General features: G+C 43.1%; 1 protein-coding gene across 1 annotated transcript in view; it reads left to right on the top strand.

Moving 5' to 3' along the window:
* CPLANE1 (ciliogenesis and planar polarity effector complex subunit 1) overlaps positions 1–15318 on the top strand; it is a 319607-nt gene that overhangs the window by 202333 nt on the left and 101956 nt on the right. Inside the window, exons 41-44 of the mRNA XM_053699673.1 lie at positions 12463–12587; positions 12711–12885; positions 13070–13293; positions 13805–13898. Of these exons, the coding sequence (XP_053555648.1) occupies positions 12463–12587; positions 12711–12885; positions 13070–13293; positions 13805–13898 (618 nt within the window). The remainder of the gene's footprint in view (positions 1–12462; positions 12588–12710; positions 12886–13069; positions 13294–13804; positions 13899–15318) is intronic.

Here is a 15318-nt window from a genome sequence, read left to right as displayed (position 1 = left end):
TGCTCCTTAGTGTGCTACAGGTCTGATCTCTGAGCTTTCTGCTGCTCCTCAGACTGCTACAGGTCTGATCTATGAACTTTTTGCTGCTCCTCAGTCTGCTACAGGTGTGATCTATGAACTTTCTGCTGCTTCTCAGTCTGTTACAGGTCTGACCTCTGAGCTTTCTGCTGCTTTTCAGTCTGCTACAGGTCTGATCTCTGAGCTTTCTGCTGCTCTTGGTCTGCTACAGGTCTGATCTCTGAGCTTTTTGCTGCTTTTCAGTCTGCTACAGGTCTGATCTCTGAGCTTTCTGCTGCTCTTCGTCTGCTACAGGTCTGATCTCTGAGCTTTCTGCTGCTCCTCAATCTGCTACAGGTCTGATCTCTGAGCTTTCTGCTGCTCCTCAGTCTGCTACAGGTGTGATCTCTGAGCTTTCTGCTGCTCCTCAGTCTGCTACAGATCTGATCTATGAACTTTCTGCTGCTCCTCAATCTGCTACAGGTCTGATCTCTGAGCTTTCTGCTGCTCCTCAGTGTGCTACAGGTCTGATCTCTGAGCTTTCTGCTGCTCCTTAGTGTGCTACAGGTCTGATCTCTGAGCTTTCTGCTGCTCCTCAGTCTGCTACAGGTCAGATCTATGAACGTTCTGCTGCTCCTCAGTCTGCTACAGGTCTGATCTATGAACTTTCTGCTGCTCCTCAGTCTGCTACAGGTCTGATCTATGAACTTTCTGCTTCTCCTCAGTCTGCTACAGGTCTGATCTATGAACTTTCTGCTGCTTCTCAGTATGTTACAGGTCTGGCCTCTGAGCTTTCTGCTGCTTTTCAGTCTGCTACAGGTCTGATCTCTGAGCTTTCTGCTGCTCCTCAGTCTGCTACAGGTCTGATCTATGAACTTTCTGCTGCTCCTCAGTCTGCTACAGGTCTGATCTATGAACTTTCTGCTGCTCCTCAGTCTGTTACAGGTCTGATGTCTGAGCTTTCTGCTGCTCTTGGTCTGCTATAGGTCTGATCTCTGAGCTTTCTGCTGCTCCTCTGTCTGCTACAGGTCTGATCTCTGAACTTTTTGCTGCTCCTCTGTCTGCTACAGGTCTGATCTCCTGAGCATTCTGCTGCTTTTCAGTCTGCTAAAGGTCTGATCTCTGTGCTTTCTGCTGCTCCTCAGTCTGCTACAGGTCTGATCTCTGAGCATTCTGCTTCTTTTCAGTCTGCTACAGGTCTGATCTCTGTGCTTTCTGCTGCTCCTCAGTCTGCTACAGGTCTGATCTCTGAGCTTTCTGCTTCTTTTCAGTCTGCTACAGGTCTGATCTCTGAGCTTTCTGCTGCTCCTCTGTCTGCTACAGGTCTGATCTCTGAGCTTTCTCCTGCTCCTCTGTCTGCTACAGGTCTGATCTCTGAGCTTTCTCCTGCTCCTCTGTCTGCTACAGGTCTGATCTCTGAGCTGTCTGCTTTAGGTCTGATCTCTGAGCTTTCTGCTGCTCCTCTGTCTGCTACAAGTCTGATCTCTGAGCTTTCTGCTGCTTTTCAGTCTGCTACAGGTGTGATCTCTGTGCTTTCTGCTGGTCCTTTCTGCTGCTTTTCAGTCTGCTACAGGTCTGATCTCTGAGCTTTCTGCTGCTCCTCTGTCTGCTACAGGTCTGATCTCTGAGCTTTCTCCTGCTCCTCTGTCTGCTACAGGTCTGATCTCTGAGCTTTCTCCTGCTCCTCTGTCTGCTACAGGTCTGATCTCTGAGCTTTCTCCTGCTCCTCTGTCTGCTACAGGTCTGATCTCTGAGCTTTCTCCTGCTCCTCTGTCTGCTACAGGTCTGATCTCTGAGCTGTCTGCTTTAGGTCTGATCTCTGAGCTTTCTGCTGCTCCTCTGTCTGCTACAAGTCTGATCTCTGAGCTTTCTGCTGCTTTTCAGTCTGCTACAGGTCTGATCTCTGTGCTTTCTGCTGGTCCTCGGTCTGCTACAGGTCTGATCTATGAGCTTTCTTTCTGCTGCTCCTCTGTCTGCTACAGGTCTGATCTCTGTGCTTTCTACTGCTCCTCAGTCTGCGTCAGGTATTATCTATGAACTTTGTGCTGCTCCTTAGTCTGCTACAGGTCTGATCTCTGAGCTTTCTGCTGCTCCTCAGTCTGCTACAGGTGTGATCTCGGAGCTTTTTGCTGCTCCTCAGTCTGCTACAGGTCTGATCGCTGGGCTTTCTGCTGCTCCTCTGTCTGCTACAGGTCTGATCTCTGGGCTTTCTGCTGCTCCTCTGTCTGCTACAGGTCTGATCTCTGGGCTTTCTGCTGCTCCTCAGTCTGCTACAGGTCTGATCTCTGAGCTTTCTGCTGCTCCTCAGTCTGCTACAGGTCTGATCTCTGGGCTTTCTGCTGCTCCTCTGTCTGCTACAGATCTGATCTCTGTGCTTTCTGCTGCTCCTCTGTCTGCTACAGATCTGATCTCTGAGCTTTCTGCTGCTCCTCTGTCTGCTACTGGTCTGATCTCTGGGATTTCTGCTGCTCCTCGGTCTGCTACAGATCTCATCTCTGAGCTTTCTGCTTCTCCTCGGTCTGCTACAGGTGTGATCTCTGAGCTTTCTGCTGCTCCTCGGTCTGCTACAGGTGTGATCTCTGAGCTTTCTGCTGCTCTTCAGTCTGCTTCAGGTATTATCTATGAGCTTTCTGCTGCTTTGCATGTTTGATACCATAATGTGTAAGGGGGGAAGGACAATTAGATCTTTAACATAGTAAATTATCTGCTTCTGTTTTTAATGATTACCATTGTCTGTAATTTCTCCTGTTTGCTATAGTTTTTATACATTAAATAAGTAATTGTTAAAATATTTGTTGAATAGTTTAAACACATAGCTAAAGGGCTGCTTTGGGGCTGTAAGACATAGTTGATTCTTAGAAGGACACAACCGACTAGTAGCTATATGTTTACCACTGGATACTGCTCAGGAGCTGTAATAAGTTGTGGCCCCTGAGCGGGAGTTTAACTATTTGTTTAATCCCATTGTAGGCATAAAACACATAGGGCTACAGTACAAGTGGTGCACTAACATTAGCGGGCAATATTAAAATATCACAATCGCATTAACTTTTGTGTATAATACAAGTTGAAATTAAGCGCAACCACATGAGCCCATGTTAGGGCTAAATAAATAAAAACTGCATTAAACACAACATAAATAGGTTAAAATTAACCCTTAGATACTGTATATAATATCAAATAATAATTATTTATATAAATATTAAAAGGGGTAAAAGTTATATGGTATATGACAAGGTATTTGAATGGAAGGTGCTATAATGTGTATATATACATACATATACATGTGTATGTATATAATTTCCATCTAAAGTAGGGATGCACCGAAACGAAAATTCTGGACCGAAACAGATACCGAAAATTCAGGATGATCCTGGCTGAAAACCGAAACCGAAATTGTTTTTTTCTTTTTTAACTATAGTGTGTGTGTGTAGCTGAGAGAGCTTGTAGGCGGGAAAGCTCCAACAAATGGACATGGTCACTTGTACAGTAGGGTGTGATCTGCAGTGTTACACAGAACTAAATAAAGAATAATATTAGCGATGCACCAAAATTTGGGCCGCCGAAAATGTGCATCCCTAATCTAAAGGGTAGGAGAGTCCACGGCTTCATTCATTGCTGTTGGGAATTAAGAACCTGGCCACCAGGAGGAGGCAAAGACACTCCAGCCAATGACTTAAATACCTCCCCCACTTCCCTCATCCCCCAGTCATTCTTTGCCTTTCGTCACAGGAGGACGGCAGAGAAGTGCAGAAGAACGGAGTAGTCTCTTATGGAGGGTAGTACTCTTTGTAATGGGGCTGGAGTTTTAAGTAGTCTTATCAGCCTCTCAGTGAGAACCTAAATGAAAATTAGAGTCCGGAGATGCAGGGAGAGTCTTTCTGCGAAACCATCCCGACTCATATTAACAGCTCGTTACGAGTTTCGCTGCCTGCTTTCTTCGCTCAAGTCCATGGCAGAAGCAATGCTACTATCTGTCACACTTGAAGGGCCGTGTTGCTGTTCCACGGTATAGATTCCGGTAAGATCGTTTCATTTTACTTTCCTCATGAATGTATTGTATTTCAACTGTTTATCCGAGAGGCTACCACCTCGCGGGATTAACTTTGACAAAGGGTCTCAGTGAGGCTCCTATTGTAGGAGGACGGCAGAGAAGTGCAGAAGATCGGAGTAGTCTCTTATGGAGATTAGTACTGTTTGGAATGGGACTGGAGTTTTAAGTAGTCCTATCAGCCTCTCAGTGAGAGCCTGGATGAAAGTTAGAGTCCGGAGATCCAGGGAGAGTCTTTCTGCAAACCCATCCCTACTCATATTAACAGCTCCACAAGCAATCAGCATTGACGAGTTTCGCTGCCTGCTTTTTATACTCAAGCCTATGTCAGGAGCGAGGCTACTAACCTCTCACACTTGAAGGGCCGTGTTCCTGTTCCACGGAGTAGATTCTGGTAAGAAGGGGATTATTGAACAGGGGAGGGTTTACATGATATTGTTTGTGTCATTGCTGCGTTATGTGCGAGATAAGGCTCTGACAATGTGTGGAACTTTCAGGTGGCTTACGGGAGTATGGCGCAGCCCTTTTTTGGCACGTTTTCTCCTTAGGTAGGAGGGGCGGTTCCTGCCGGGCATTCCATGTGACTGGGAGTGGCTATTTATTTTCCTCTGTCCATCTACGGCGCAGGAGACAAAACAGGTTTCTCTAGTCCAGGTCATTGGAGGTGGTGAGTGCCCCGGCCACTGGAGGTTATAAAGGTGCCTAATTATTAAGTTAATCTAGTCCTTAATATCAGCGCAAGCTATGGAGGACTCGGACACGTTAGAGTGCTCACCCTCTTTATCTAGGTGTCATTCCTATGTTTATTGTGAGGAGGCTCTGGTAGATCAGCCTGCTCATCTATGTTCCACATGCCTTAATAAAGTTACGACATCTAAGGGTAAACGGATGTCTAGTACTACTAAGCCATCCCCCTCTGAGGGGTCCCTGTCCTGTGAGGTGCGTTTCCTGCACATGCAGTGCCCCAGGATCCAACCATTACTCCTGCGGGAGAGATTAGTTGGCCATCAGATTTTGCGGATCAACTGCAAACGGCGGTATCGAAAGTGATCCATGACTTACCACGTTCTGCTAAGCACAAGCGTAGGGCGTATCATGGCGGCCCGGCCCAGGGGTTGTCTACGCCCGTGGAAATTTCTGAGGCGTTATACGATGACGAGGCCCACTCCCACTCTTCGGAGGGGGCCCCTTTTGGGTCGTAGTCCATGTCATCTAAACCTCCGGCGGAGGTTTAGGATGGAAAATTTGCACTTTTTGCTGAGGCAAGTGCTTGCTACTCTGGAGGTTCCGGAACCAAAGCTTCCAGAAGAACCTGCGATTCCTAAGCTTGATATGGTATATGAGGACAGGGTGGTGCCTTCCCGGTTCCTGTTAAGATGGTAAATATTATTAAGAATGAATGGGAGCGATTAGGTTCTTCCTTTTCCCTTTCTTCCTTTAAGAAATGGTTCCCTGTCCCGGACTCTCAGCTGGAGCTGTGAGGTACTGTCCCTAAGGTGGGCTATCTCCACACTCGCGAAGCGGACAACTATTCACTTGGAGGATAGTTCATTGTTTAAAGAGCCCATGGATAAAAAGTTGGAAAACATGTTAAGGAAATTTTTGTTGTTTTAAAAGATAGATAATCCCTTAATTACCAATTCCCCAGTTTTGCATAACCAACACAGTTATAATAATACACTTTTTACCTCTGTGATTACCTTGTATCTAAGCCTTAGCAGACTGCCCCCTTATTTCAGTTCTTTTGACAGACTTGCATTTTAGCCAATCAGAGCTGTCTCCATGGTAAATTCACGTGCATGAGCTCAATGTTATCTATATGAAACACGTGAACTAATGCCCTCTAGTGGTGAAAAACTATCAAAATGCATTTAGATTAGAGGCAGCCTTCAAGGTCTAAGAAATTAGCATATGAACCTCCTAGGTTTAACTTTCAACTAAGAATACCAAGAGAACAAAGCAAAATTGGTGATAAAAGTAAATTGAAAAGTTGTTTAAAATTACATGCCCTATTTGAAACATGAAAGTTTTTAACTGTCCCTTTAAGGCGCTAAAGATCGCCAATTCTTTCATATGTGATGCCAATATGCAAATTATTCGCCTAAACGCTAAGGTGTCAGGTTTTTACATTTTAGCTCGCAGGGCTCTGTGGCTAAAGTCTTGGTCTGCGGACATGACCTCTAAGTCGAGGCTGTTGTCCCTGCCTTTTCAAGGAAAGATTCTGTTCGGTCCAGGATTAGATTCGATCATATCCACAGTTACGGGAGGCAAGGGAGCTTTCCTACCGCAGGATAAGAAGGCTAAGCCTAAGGGATCTACTTTTCGTCCCTTTCGTGCGGACATGGCCCAGCGCCAGCAGCCCGCAGCAAAAGCGGACCAGTCCAAGGGAACTTGAAAACCAGCTCATTCTTGGAACAAGTCTAAGCAGAGCAAGAAACCAGCCGAGACAAAATCATCTTGAAGGGGCTACCCCCGACCGGTCTCCGGATTAAGTAGGGGCAGATTATCTCTCTTCTCAGAAGCCTGGTTGCAGGACGTTCAGGGTCCTTGGGTCCTGGACGTTGTCGCCCATGGTTACAGGATAGGGTTCAGATCCCATCCGCCCAGGGGCAGATTCCTCCTGTTAAACCTGTCTTCAAGACCAGAAAAGAGAGAGGCCTTTCTAGAGTGTGTGAGGGATCTCTCCTCTCTCTGTGTTATCGTAACAGTACTCCAGAAAGGGGTCTAGGGTACTATTCAAATCTTTTTGTGGTTCCAAAGAAGAAGGGCACGTTCCGTCCGATTCTGGACCTAAAGTGTTTAAACAAGTTTCTGAGTGTTCCATTGTTCAAAATGGAAATGATCAGATCTATTCTGCCCCTAGTTCAAGAGGGACAGTTCATGACAACTATAGACTTGAAGGACGCTTACCTTCATGTGCCAATTCACAGGGACCACTTCAAGTTCCTGAGATTTACGTTTCTGGACCAACACTTTCAGTTTGTGGCCCTTCCCTTTGGTCTGGCGACAGCCCCAAGAGTCTTCACGAAGGTTCTGGGAGTGCTACTTGCAGTGGCCAGATCCAGAGGCATTGCTGTGGCGCCCGATCTGTATGATATCCTAGTCCAGGCGACGTTGCTCAGTCTCGCAGAGGATAATTCGATGGCACTTCTTCTTTTGCTCCAATCTCACGGTTGGAAGATCAACTCAGGAAAGAGTTCCCTGGTTCCCAGCAACAGGGTGGAGTTCCTGGGCACGATAATAGATTCTATGTCCATGAAAATATTTCTCACAGACCATCGTTGCAGGAAGAATGCGTCCTCTTGTCTTGCCCTTCAGTCCTCTTCAAGTCCCTCGGTGGCTAAGTGTATGGAGGTGATCAGACTCATGGTTTCCAGCATAGATGTCATTCCATTTGCCAGGTTCCATCTCAGACCTCTTCAATTGTGCATGTTGAGACAGTGGAACGGCAATCATTCAGATCTATCACAGCTGATATTCTTGGATGCTCGGACTCGGATCTCTCTCTCTTGGTGGTCCAACCATTACTGCGGGAGAGATTCGTTGGCCATCAGATTTTGCGGACCAACTGCAAATGGCGGTATCAAAAGTGATCCATGCCTTCTCTGGGGTTGTTCAGCTTCATCAGATTCCAGACCGACAACATTACCTCGGTGGCTTACATCAACCATCAGGGGGGGTACGAGGAGCTCCCAAGCTATGAGGGAGGTGTCTTGGATCTTGGAGTGGGCCGAGTCCCACAGCTGCTCGCTCTAAGCGATTCACATTCCAGGTGTGGACAACTGGGAAGCAGACTTTCTCAGCAGACAATTCTTCCATCCGGGGGAATGGTCTGTTCACCCCGAAGTGTTTGCAGAGATTTGTCTCAGGTGGGGAACGCCGGAGATAGATCTCATGGTGTCCAGACTCAATTGCAAGCTACCCCGATACGGGTCAAGGTCCAGGGATCCCCAGGCAGAGCTGATAGATGCCTTAGCTGTGCCTTGGGGGTTCAGCCTAGCTTACATTTTTCCACCGTTACCACTTCTACCTCGTGTAGTGGCACGCATCAAACAGTAGCGAGCTTTGGCCATTCTGATTGCTCCGTTGTGGCCGCGGAGGATGTGGTTTGCGGATCGGGTGGGGATGTGATCCTCTCCGCCGTGGAGGTTACCCTGTCGCAGGGTTCTGCTGGAACAGGCCCCCTTTCAACATCAAAATCTCGATTCTCTGAGGCTGACTACGTGGAGATTGAACGCCTAGTCTTGGCCAAGAGACGCTTTTCAGAAAGTGTGATTGATACTCTAATTCAGGCAAGGAAGCCAGTCACTCGTAGCATCTACCATAAGGTGTGGAGGACTTACTTGTCTTGGTGTGAGAAGCATGGATATTCTTGGCATAAGATGAAGGTATCCAGGATTTTGTCCTATCTCCAAGTCGGTTTAGAGAAGGGTCTTGCCGCTAGTTCCTTAAAGGGACAGATTTTGGCATTGTCAGTCTTGTTGCATAGGAGACTCGCTGAGCTCCCTGATATCCAATCCTTTGTTCAGGCTCTGTCTAGAATCAGGCCTGTCTTTAGACAGTCTGCTCCCCCATGGAGCTTAAACTTGGTCCTTAGGGTTTTGCAGAGGGTTCCGTTTGAGCCTATGCATTCCATTGACATTAAGATTCTGTCCTGGAAGGTTCTCTTCCTGTTGGCCATTGCATCGGCACGCAGAGTATCTGAACTGGCTGCCTTGCAATGTGAGCCGCCTTATCTGTTTTTTTTATTTAGATAAGGCTGAGCTTTGCACTGGTTTGGGGTTTCTTCCCAAGGTGGTGTCTAACCGTAACATCAATCAGGAAATAGTGATTCCTTCTTTGTGTCCTAACCCTTCTTCTTCTAAGGAGAGGTTACTTCATAATCTGGATGTGGTTCGTACCCTGAAGTTCTTTCTTCAGGCTTCAAAGGATTTCAGACAGTCTCTATCGCTTTTTGTGGTGTATTCAGGGAAGCGCAAGGGGCAAGAAAGCCTCTTCTACTTCTTTGTCCTTTTGGTTGAGGCGCTTGATTCGCTTGGCCTATGAGACAGCGGGACATAAGCCTCTTCAGAGGATAACGGCTCATTCAACTAGAGCTGTGGCTTCGTCTTGGGCCTTCAAGAATGAGGCCTCTATGGAGCAAATTTGTAAGGCGACTTTGAGGAGCTTGATTTGCTTGGCCTATGAGACAGTGGGTCCTCCTTACACAATTTTACTAAGTTTTGCAAATTTGACATTTTTGCTTCTGCGGAAGGTGTTTTTTGGGAGAGAGGTTTTGTAGGCTGTGTTGCCCTCAGATTAGGGTCCGCCTTTCCCTCCCGGTTTCATTCAGTTTCCTCCAGAGCTTGGGTATATGTTCCCAACAGTAATGAATGAAGCCATGGACTCTCCTCCCCTTTAGATGGAAAACATAAATTATGCTTACCTGATAATTTCATTTCTATCGAGGGGAGGAGAGTCCACGGCTCCCTCCCGTATCTCCGATGGGCGGACCTAAATTTAATTTATCTTCTGGCACCATTGATACCCTGATATTTCTCCTACTGTTCCTTGTTCCCTCAGCAGAATGACTGGGGGATGAGGGAAGTGGGGAGGTATTCAAACCTTTGGCTGGGGTGTCTTTGCCTTCTCCTGGTGGCCAGGTTCTTAATTCCCAACAGTAATGAACGAAGCCGTGGACTCTCCTCCCCTCGATGGAAATGAAATTATCATGGAAAGCATAATTTGTTTTTTCTTTGACTCTTTCTCACTCTCAGTTCTGAAAAAAACACAAATTGACCAAATACAAACTTTTAAGTCAACAACTCGCGGGAGTTATAAAGATCCTGAGCAAATGGTTTTATTGAGTCACAAAGTATTTGATTTCAGTATAATAACAAAGTAGCAACCATGTATCAAAAGGTATGACTCACCCTGCAGCTACGCGGTTCTTCCTTTGTACCGACCGCTGTGTCTGACACTCCGTTCAGTATAATCACTGGTGTGATGTATGATTGCCTTTGTAGTGAAAAGGGGAGTTCATCAGTAACGATCCATCAACAAGGACTCTACTGATGACACACAGCATAGGAGCACTGCACCTGAGTAAGAGGGGACGCTCCTCTCATGACAGCTTCAGCCTCAACAACCGCAGTACAGCGCTCAGAACCAAGGTGCCTCGACTTGCGCTGGCATAGTGTGAGTGCCGTTAGGAAACACAAGCTTTAAGGGAATACCTGTATTCACCTCCACACAGCGAATCCCAAACACTGTGGAAACGATCCTTAGAACAATACATATACGAAGGTGCAAGAAAAGGCATCCAGAAAGATAGAGTAAAACATATCACATTTGTGGTGACATAAGTAAACAGTCCAAGGCAACCATAACTCATTTCACACAGTAGCTGCACTCCAACCCGTTTCTTACCTTACAGGCAGTTCATCAGAAATGCATAGCTGTGCTCCCTCACATGTTTTATACACCATGGTAACTCAAGTTAACCCTTTAGTTAACACATCATGTGAACAAAATAAATATGTTTTAAAACCACGCGTAGGAGTCATAAAAATCACATATTACAGCAATTCAAAAGTACTCAATTTCTTAAAGTTCAGATAGATAAGAACTGCATTTTTATTAACGGAATTACATTAATAGAAACGTTGTCATGCTTAGTCAAAGGGAATAAATGCTGAACTGCAGTAATGTGACCTAGCAATATAGTGTAATAAATCAAATTATTGCTAAATTATTGGTTATATATAAATCACAATATTAGGTTAGTACAGTTAAGATAATAAGTCATACTGAACTGCAGTACTAATAGCAGGCAATGCCACATGGAATAAATTTAAATGTACTTAATAATAGAATCAATTAGATGCCAGTATAAAGCTTAAAGGTACAGTCTACACCTTAGTCATCTTAAAGTCTTACGTTAGATTAAGCTGCAAATAGCCTCCTGCAAACCTTTCTATATCATGCAGCAGGAACGGTAAAAAAGTTATTTTGAAATGAGTATTTTTTCTGGCACCTTGAAATGGCGGACAGTTTTAAAAAAGGAATATTGTTTCTGGCCACTTTGAAATGGCTGCCAAGCTCCACCCACTGATGACAACACAATCTGGGCTGCATCTAGGCTCTCTGCTGAATAGCAGATTGTGATTGGATGCCATATACAGTCCAGATTGCTATGTCATCAGTGGGTGGAGCTTGGTGGCCAGAAACAATATTCCTTTTTTAAAACTTTTTTACCGTTCCTGCTGCATGATATAGAAAAGGGTGCAGGAGGCTATTTTCACATTAGAGAAAGTGCTCTGCCTAAAACATCGCCTATGTTTGAGTGCTGTGAATAAAATCACTAAATAATATTTGGGGTTCTGCAGCCTTTTCTTCTCTTACTATCTATCTATAATTTAATTTTCCAGTTTGAGCTCTCTATTGAAGTCAAAGTGGAGAAGAATGTAATCTATGCACTAACCTGCGCACACTAAACGTTTACTTCTGGCAGTGTTTGCGCGTGAGCGAAAGCGCTAAATAGCGTGCCCTTGTAATCTAGCCCATAGTTTGCAAGGAAAGGTAGTACAAAAATGACATACTTATTTTATTATTGCATTAGAATATCCAGTAACACCGAGAGAGTAATAATTTAGCTGTCTTTGTGCCTGTAATGCATTTAAAACATATACCAGTAACACACACAACAGTAATTTAGCCATATAAGTTTGGCTAGTAAAAAATAAAGCTTTTTTTTCCTGTTGGTAGTGCTGCTTATGTGTCCTCTCCTTTTTCTTAATTCTTCAAATTTTCTCTTGCTTTGCCTACTGCTACAGAGAAGTCAGACTTATTTGGTGTAACATTATTAGACATTATCACAACTGTCTTGTGATGACCATAATGGAAAAGCCACCACTATATCAGAAGTTAACCTCTGTGAGATTTAAAAGTATAGTACTCGTCACTTGGGATATTAATGCCAAATTTGACAATATCCATTGTCTGCTTTAATGCCCCACGTCCTGAAATGGTGAGGTTCAGGCTTCAAATTTCTGTCCCCTTTGAAATTTAATTACTCTTCACTGGTGATTGCTACTAGGGAACAGAGCCAATATATGGGAATTAAAGTATTATTTCATTTCCATTTACTTTTTTAACAGAGTAATTGGCTGATTACTTAGCTGACGTTCTTTTCAGTCAAAAAAAGTTTATTTGGTATTCTATTATATGCACTATTTTGGCTTTAAAGAAATATCAGTTAAATAAAAGTTTTGCTATTTCCTCTCATTATCATGGCAAGAGATTATTAGTTTGTATTTCTTAGTTTATTTAGAATTCATTGTTTAACATTGATCTCCCCGGTGCATATATTTGCATATGATTTAAAAATGTTAATATACAAAAAAAAATGTTTCATTACCTTTTTCTCCCAACAGACACAGCTTCCTCAGTTATTCCACAGTTGCTTCCCCCTGACATATATCTAAACCTTCGATTTCTTGGTAAAGATCTAGATGAGATAAAAGGTCCATCTCAATCTTCTGTAATCCCAACATCCCAAGTAAGAGATTACATCTACTTTTTAAGATAGTTATTTATTATTGTGTGTGTATCATTGTTACTTCCTTTATTGTTGGTCAGCAGTACCATGTCATATGCATAGACTTTGTATTCCATAACACAGGTTGGACACCATTATATAAATGTTATTGACATTGACGCAGAAGACATTCTGAAGGATTTGCCAGATCCAGCAGCACCGAAGATTATCAACCAGAGAGTTCCATCTTCTGCAGAACTACATCACTTGGCTGCATCTGTTACAAATGCTGTCCCACTAAAACCAGGGAAAATTACAGGCATGTGTGCATAATATATATTAATCTATAGTTTACATTTATACTCAATATGTGTTTTTTTTTACTAGTTTACAAGTATAAGGGCACTTCTAATGTAATTGGGATTCTTTACTGACCTGAAAACCTGTGTAAACAGTGTATTTTACATCTAGTGGATAATGTAATTTATATTTTATGTTTTCAGATAGCATTTCAGCTAGACCAAGACTTGAAGCTCAGGAAGTCAGAGCTGCTGATCCTGTAACATACAACCTGCTATTGGGAGGTGCTGCAGAGTTAGTATCCAGGCCAACTGCAGCCCGAGGAGCAGATCACACATTCTCCTGGCTGCAAGACATGGACGTACAATTAGCAGCTCTACAGACCATGGCAGACAAAATGGAACAAGATTTTGCCAACACTGGGCTGGTAAGAACTCATGTTATAAATATTATAAGTCTATTTAATTTCAATTTGGATCACCAAATCTGTAATCCAAACTATCTATGTTGTTCTTATGGTAAAACAAACTTTATAGAACATATGAGATGTATGTGTAAGTACAGTAAGCTCAGTAATGTAGTAACTTACTTAAATGTATTATCGTCTTTTTGCTCTGTGGATTGTAAAAAAGGATGCAAATAAAATAAACAATATTATTGGGAAAATACTTGAAAAAATATGCATTTTTGAATATGTACTTTAATATATTCACTTGATTAGAAAGTCATATTATTTCAGTTGCGTTTGATAATTAAGTAAAATATGTAAAATGTGTTCTCTCTATATTTGGTGTTACCTTTGATAATATTGCCCCATTCCTATTTGTTTGTTTTAAATTAATGAAGGAATTAATTTATGATCTTGTTTAAAAAAAAAAAAAAAAAGATCTCTGTTTGAGTAATTATCAAGAAATAACAACTTACTGTTATCATTTTAGTTGGTTAATACTATTGAAAATCTTGCCACGGCCATGGACCCCAGTTTAGAAGATATTAGCTATTCTTCAAGAGATGTGAGAGTTTCTGAAAAAGGTGAGTGATAATACCACTTGTGGGTCACTACAATACTAATTAAAAAATGCATTTGCTGTTTAATTGCACTGTAGTATTTCCATTACCTAACAGTCGGTGAATGATGAGGAATCAATTTTTCATATGGTTGAATTGAGATGCAAGAGAGAAAAGAAGATTTAAAACTTCATAGAATATTTTTTGTAATACCATCAATCTAACTCATGTTTCAACACTTACTTACTTTACTTTATCTCAGGCCTTTACTAACATGCATCTCTGCAAGTCCCCCAGCCATACTAATGTTCAGTCATTGCTCTTTTATTGTGTAAGCTCACATTATGCATCTCTGCAAGTCCCCCAGCCATACTAATGTTCAGTCATTGCTCTTTTATTGTGTAAGCTCACATTATGCATCTCTGCAAGTCCCCCAGCCATACTAATGTTCAGTCATTGCTCTTTTATTGTGTAAGCTCACATTATGCATCTCTGCAAGTCCCCCAGCCATACTAATGTTCAGTCATTGCTCTTTTATTGTGTAAGCTCACATTATGCATCTCTGCAAGTCCCCCAGCCATACTAATGTTCAGTCATTGCTCTTTTATTGTGTAAGCTCACATTATGCATCTCTGCAAGTCCCCCAGCCATACTAATGTTCAGTCATTGCTCTTTTATTGTGTCCAAGCTCACATTATGCATCTCTGCAAGTCCCCCAGGCATACTAATGTTCAGTCATTGCTCTTTTATTGTGTCCAAGCTCACATTATGCATCTCTGCAAGTCCCCCAGCCATACTAATGTTCAGTCATTGCTCTTTTATTGTGTCCAAGCTCACATTATGCATCTCTGCAAGTCCCCCAGCTATACTAATGTTCAGTCATTGTTTTTTTATTGTGTAAGCTCACATTATGCATCTCTGCAAGTCCCCCAGCCATACTAATGTTCAGTCATTGCTCTTTTATTGTGTAAGCTCACATTATGCATCTCTGCAAGTCCCCCAGCCATACTAATGTTCAGTCATTGCTCTTTTATTGTGTAAGCTCACATTATGCATCTCTGCAAGTCCCCCAGCCATACTAATGTTCAGTCATTGCTCTTTTATTGTGTCCAAGCTCACATTATGCATCTCTGCAAGTCCCCCAGCCATACTAATGTTCAGTCATTGTTTTTTTTATTGTGTAAGCTCGCATTATGCATCTCTGCAAGTCCCCCAGCCATACTAATGTTCAGTCATTGCTCTTTTATTGTGTAAGCTCACATTATGCATCTCTGCAAGTCCCCCAGCCATACTAATGTTCAGTCATTGCTCTTTTATTGTGTCCAAGCTCACATTATGCATCTCTGCAAGTCCCCCAGCCATACTAATGTTCAGTCATTGTTTTTTTATTGTGTAAGCTCGCATTATGCATCTCTGCAAGTCCCCCAGCCATACTAATGTTCAG

Source organism: Bombina bombina, chromosome 2, assembly GCF_027579735.1.
Source record: "Bombina bombina isolate aBomBom1 chromosome 2, aBomBom1.pri, whole genome shotgun sequence".
In the NCBI taxonomy this organism is placed as follows: Eukaryota; Metazoa; Chordata; class Amphibia; order Anura; family Bombinatoridae; genus Bombina; species Bombina bombina.
The sequence above is the reverse complement of the archived record's forward strand: the minus strand, read 5'-3'. Positions and strand labels throughout refer to the sequence as shown.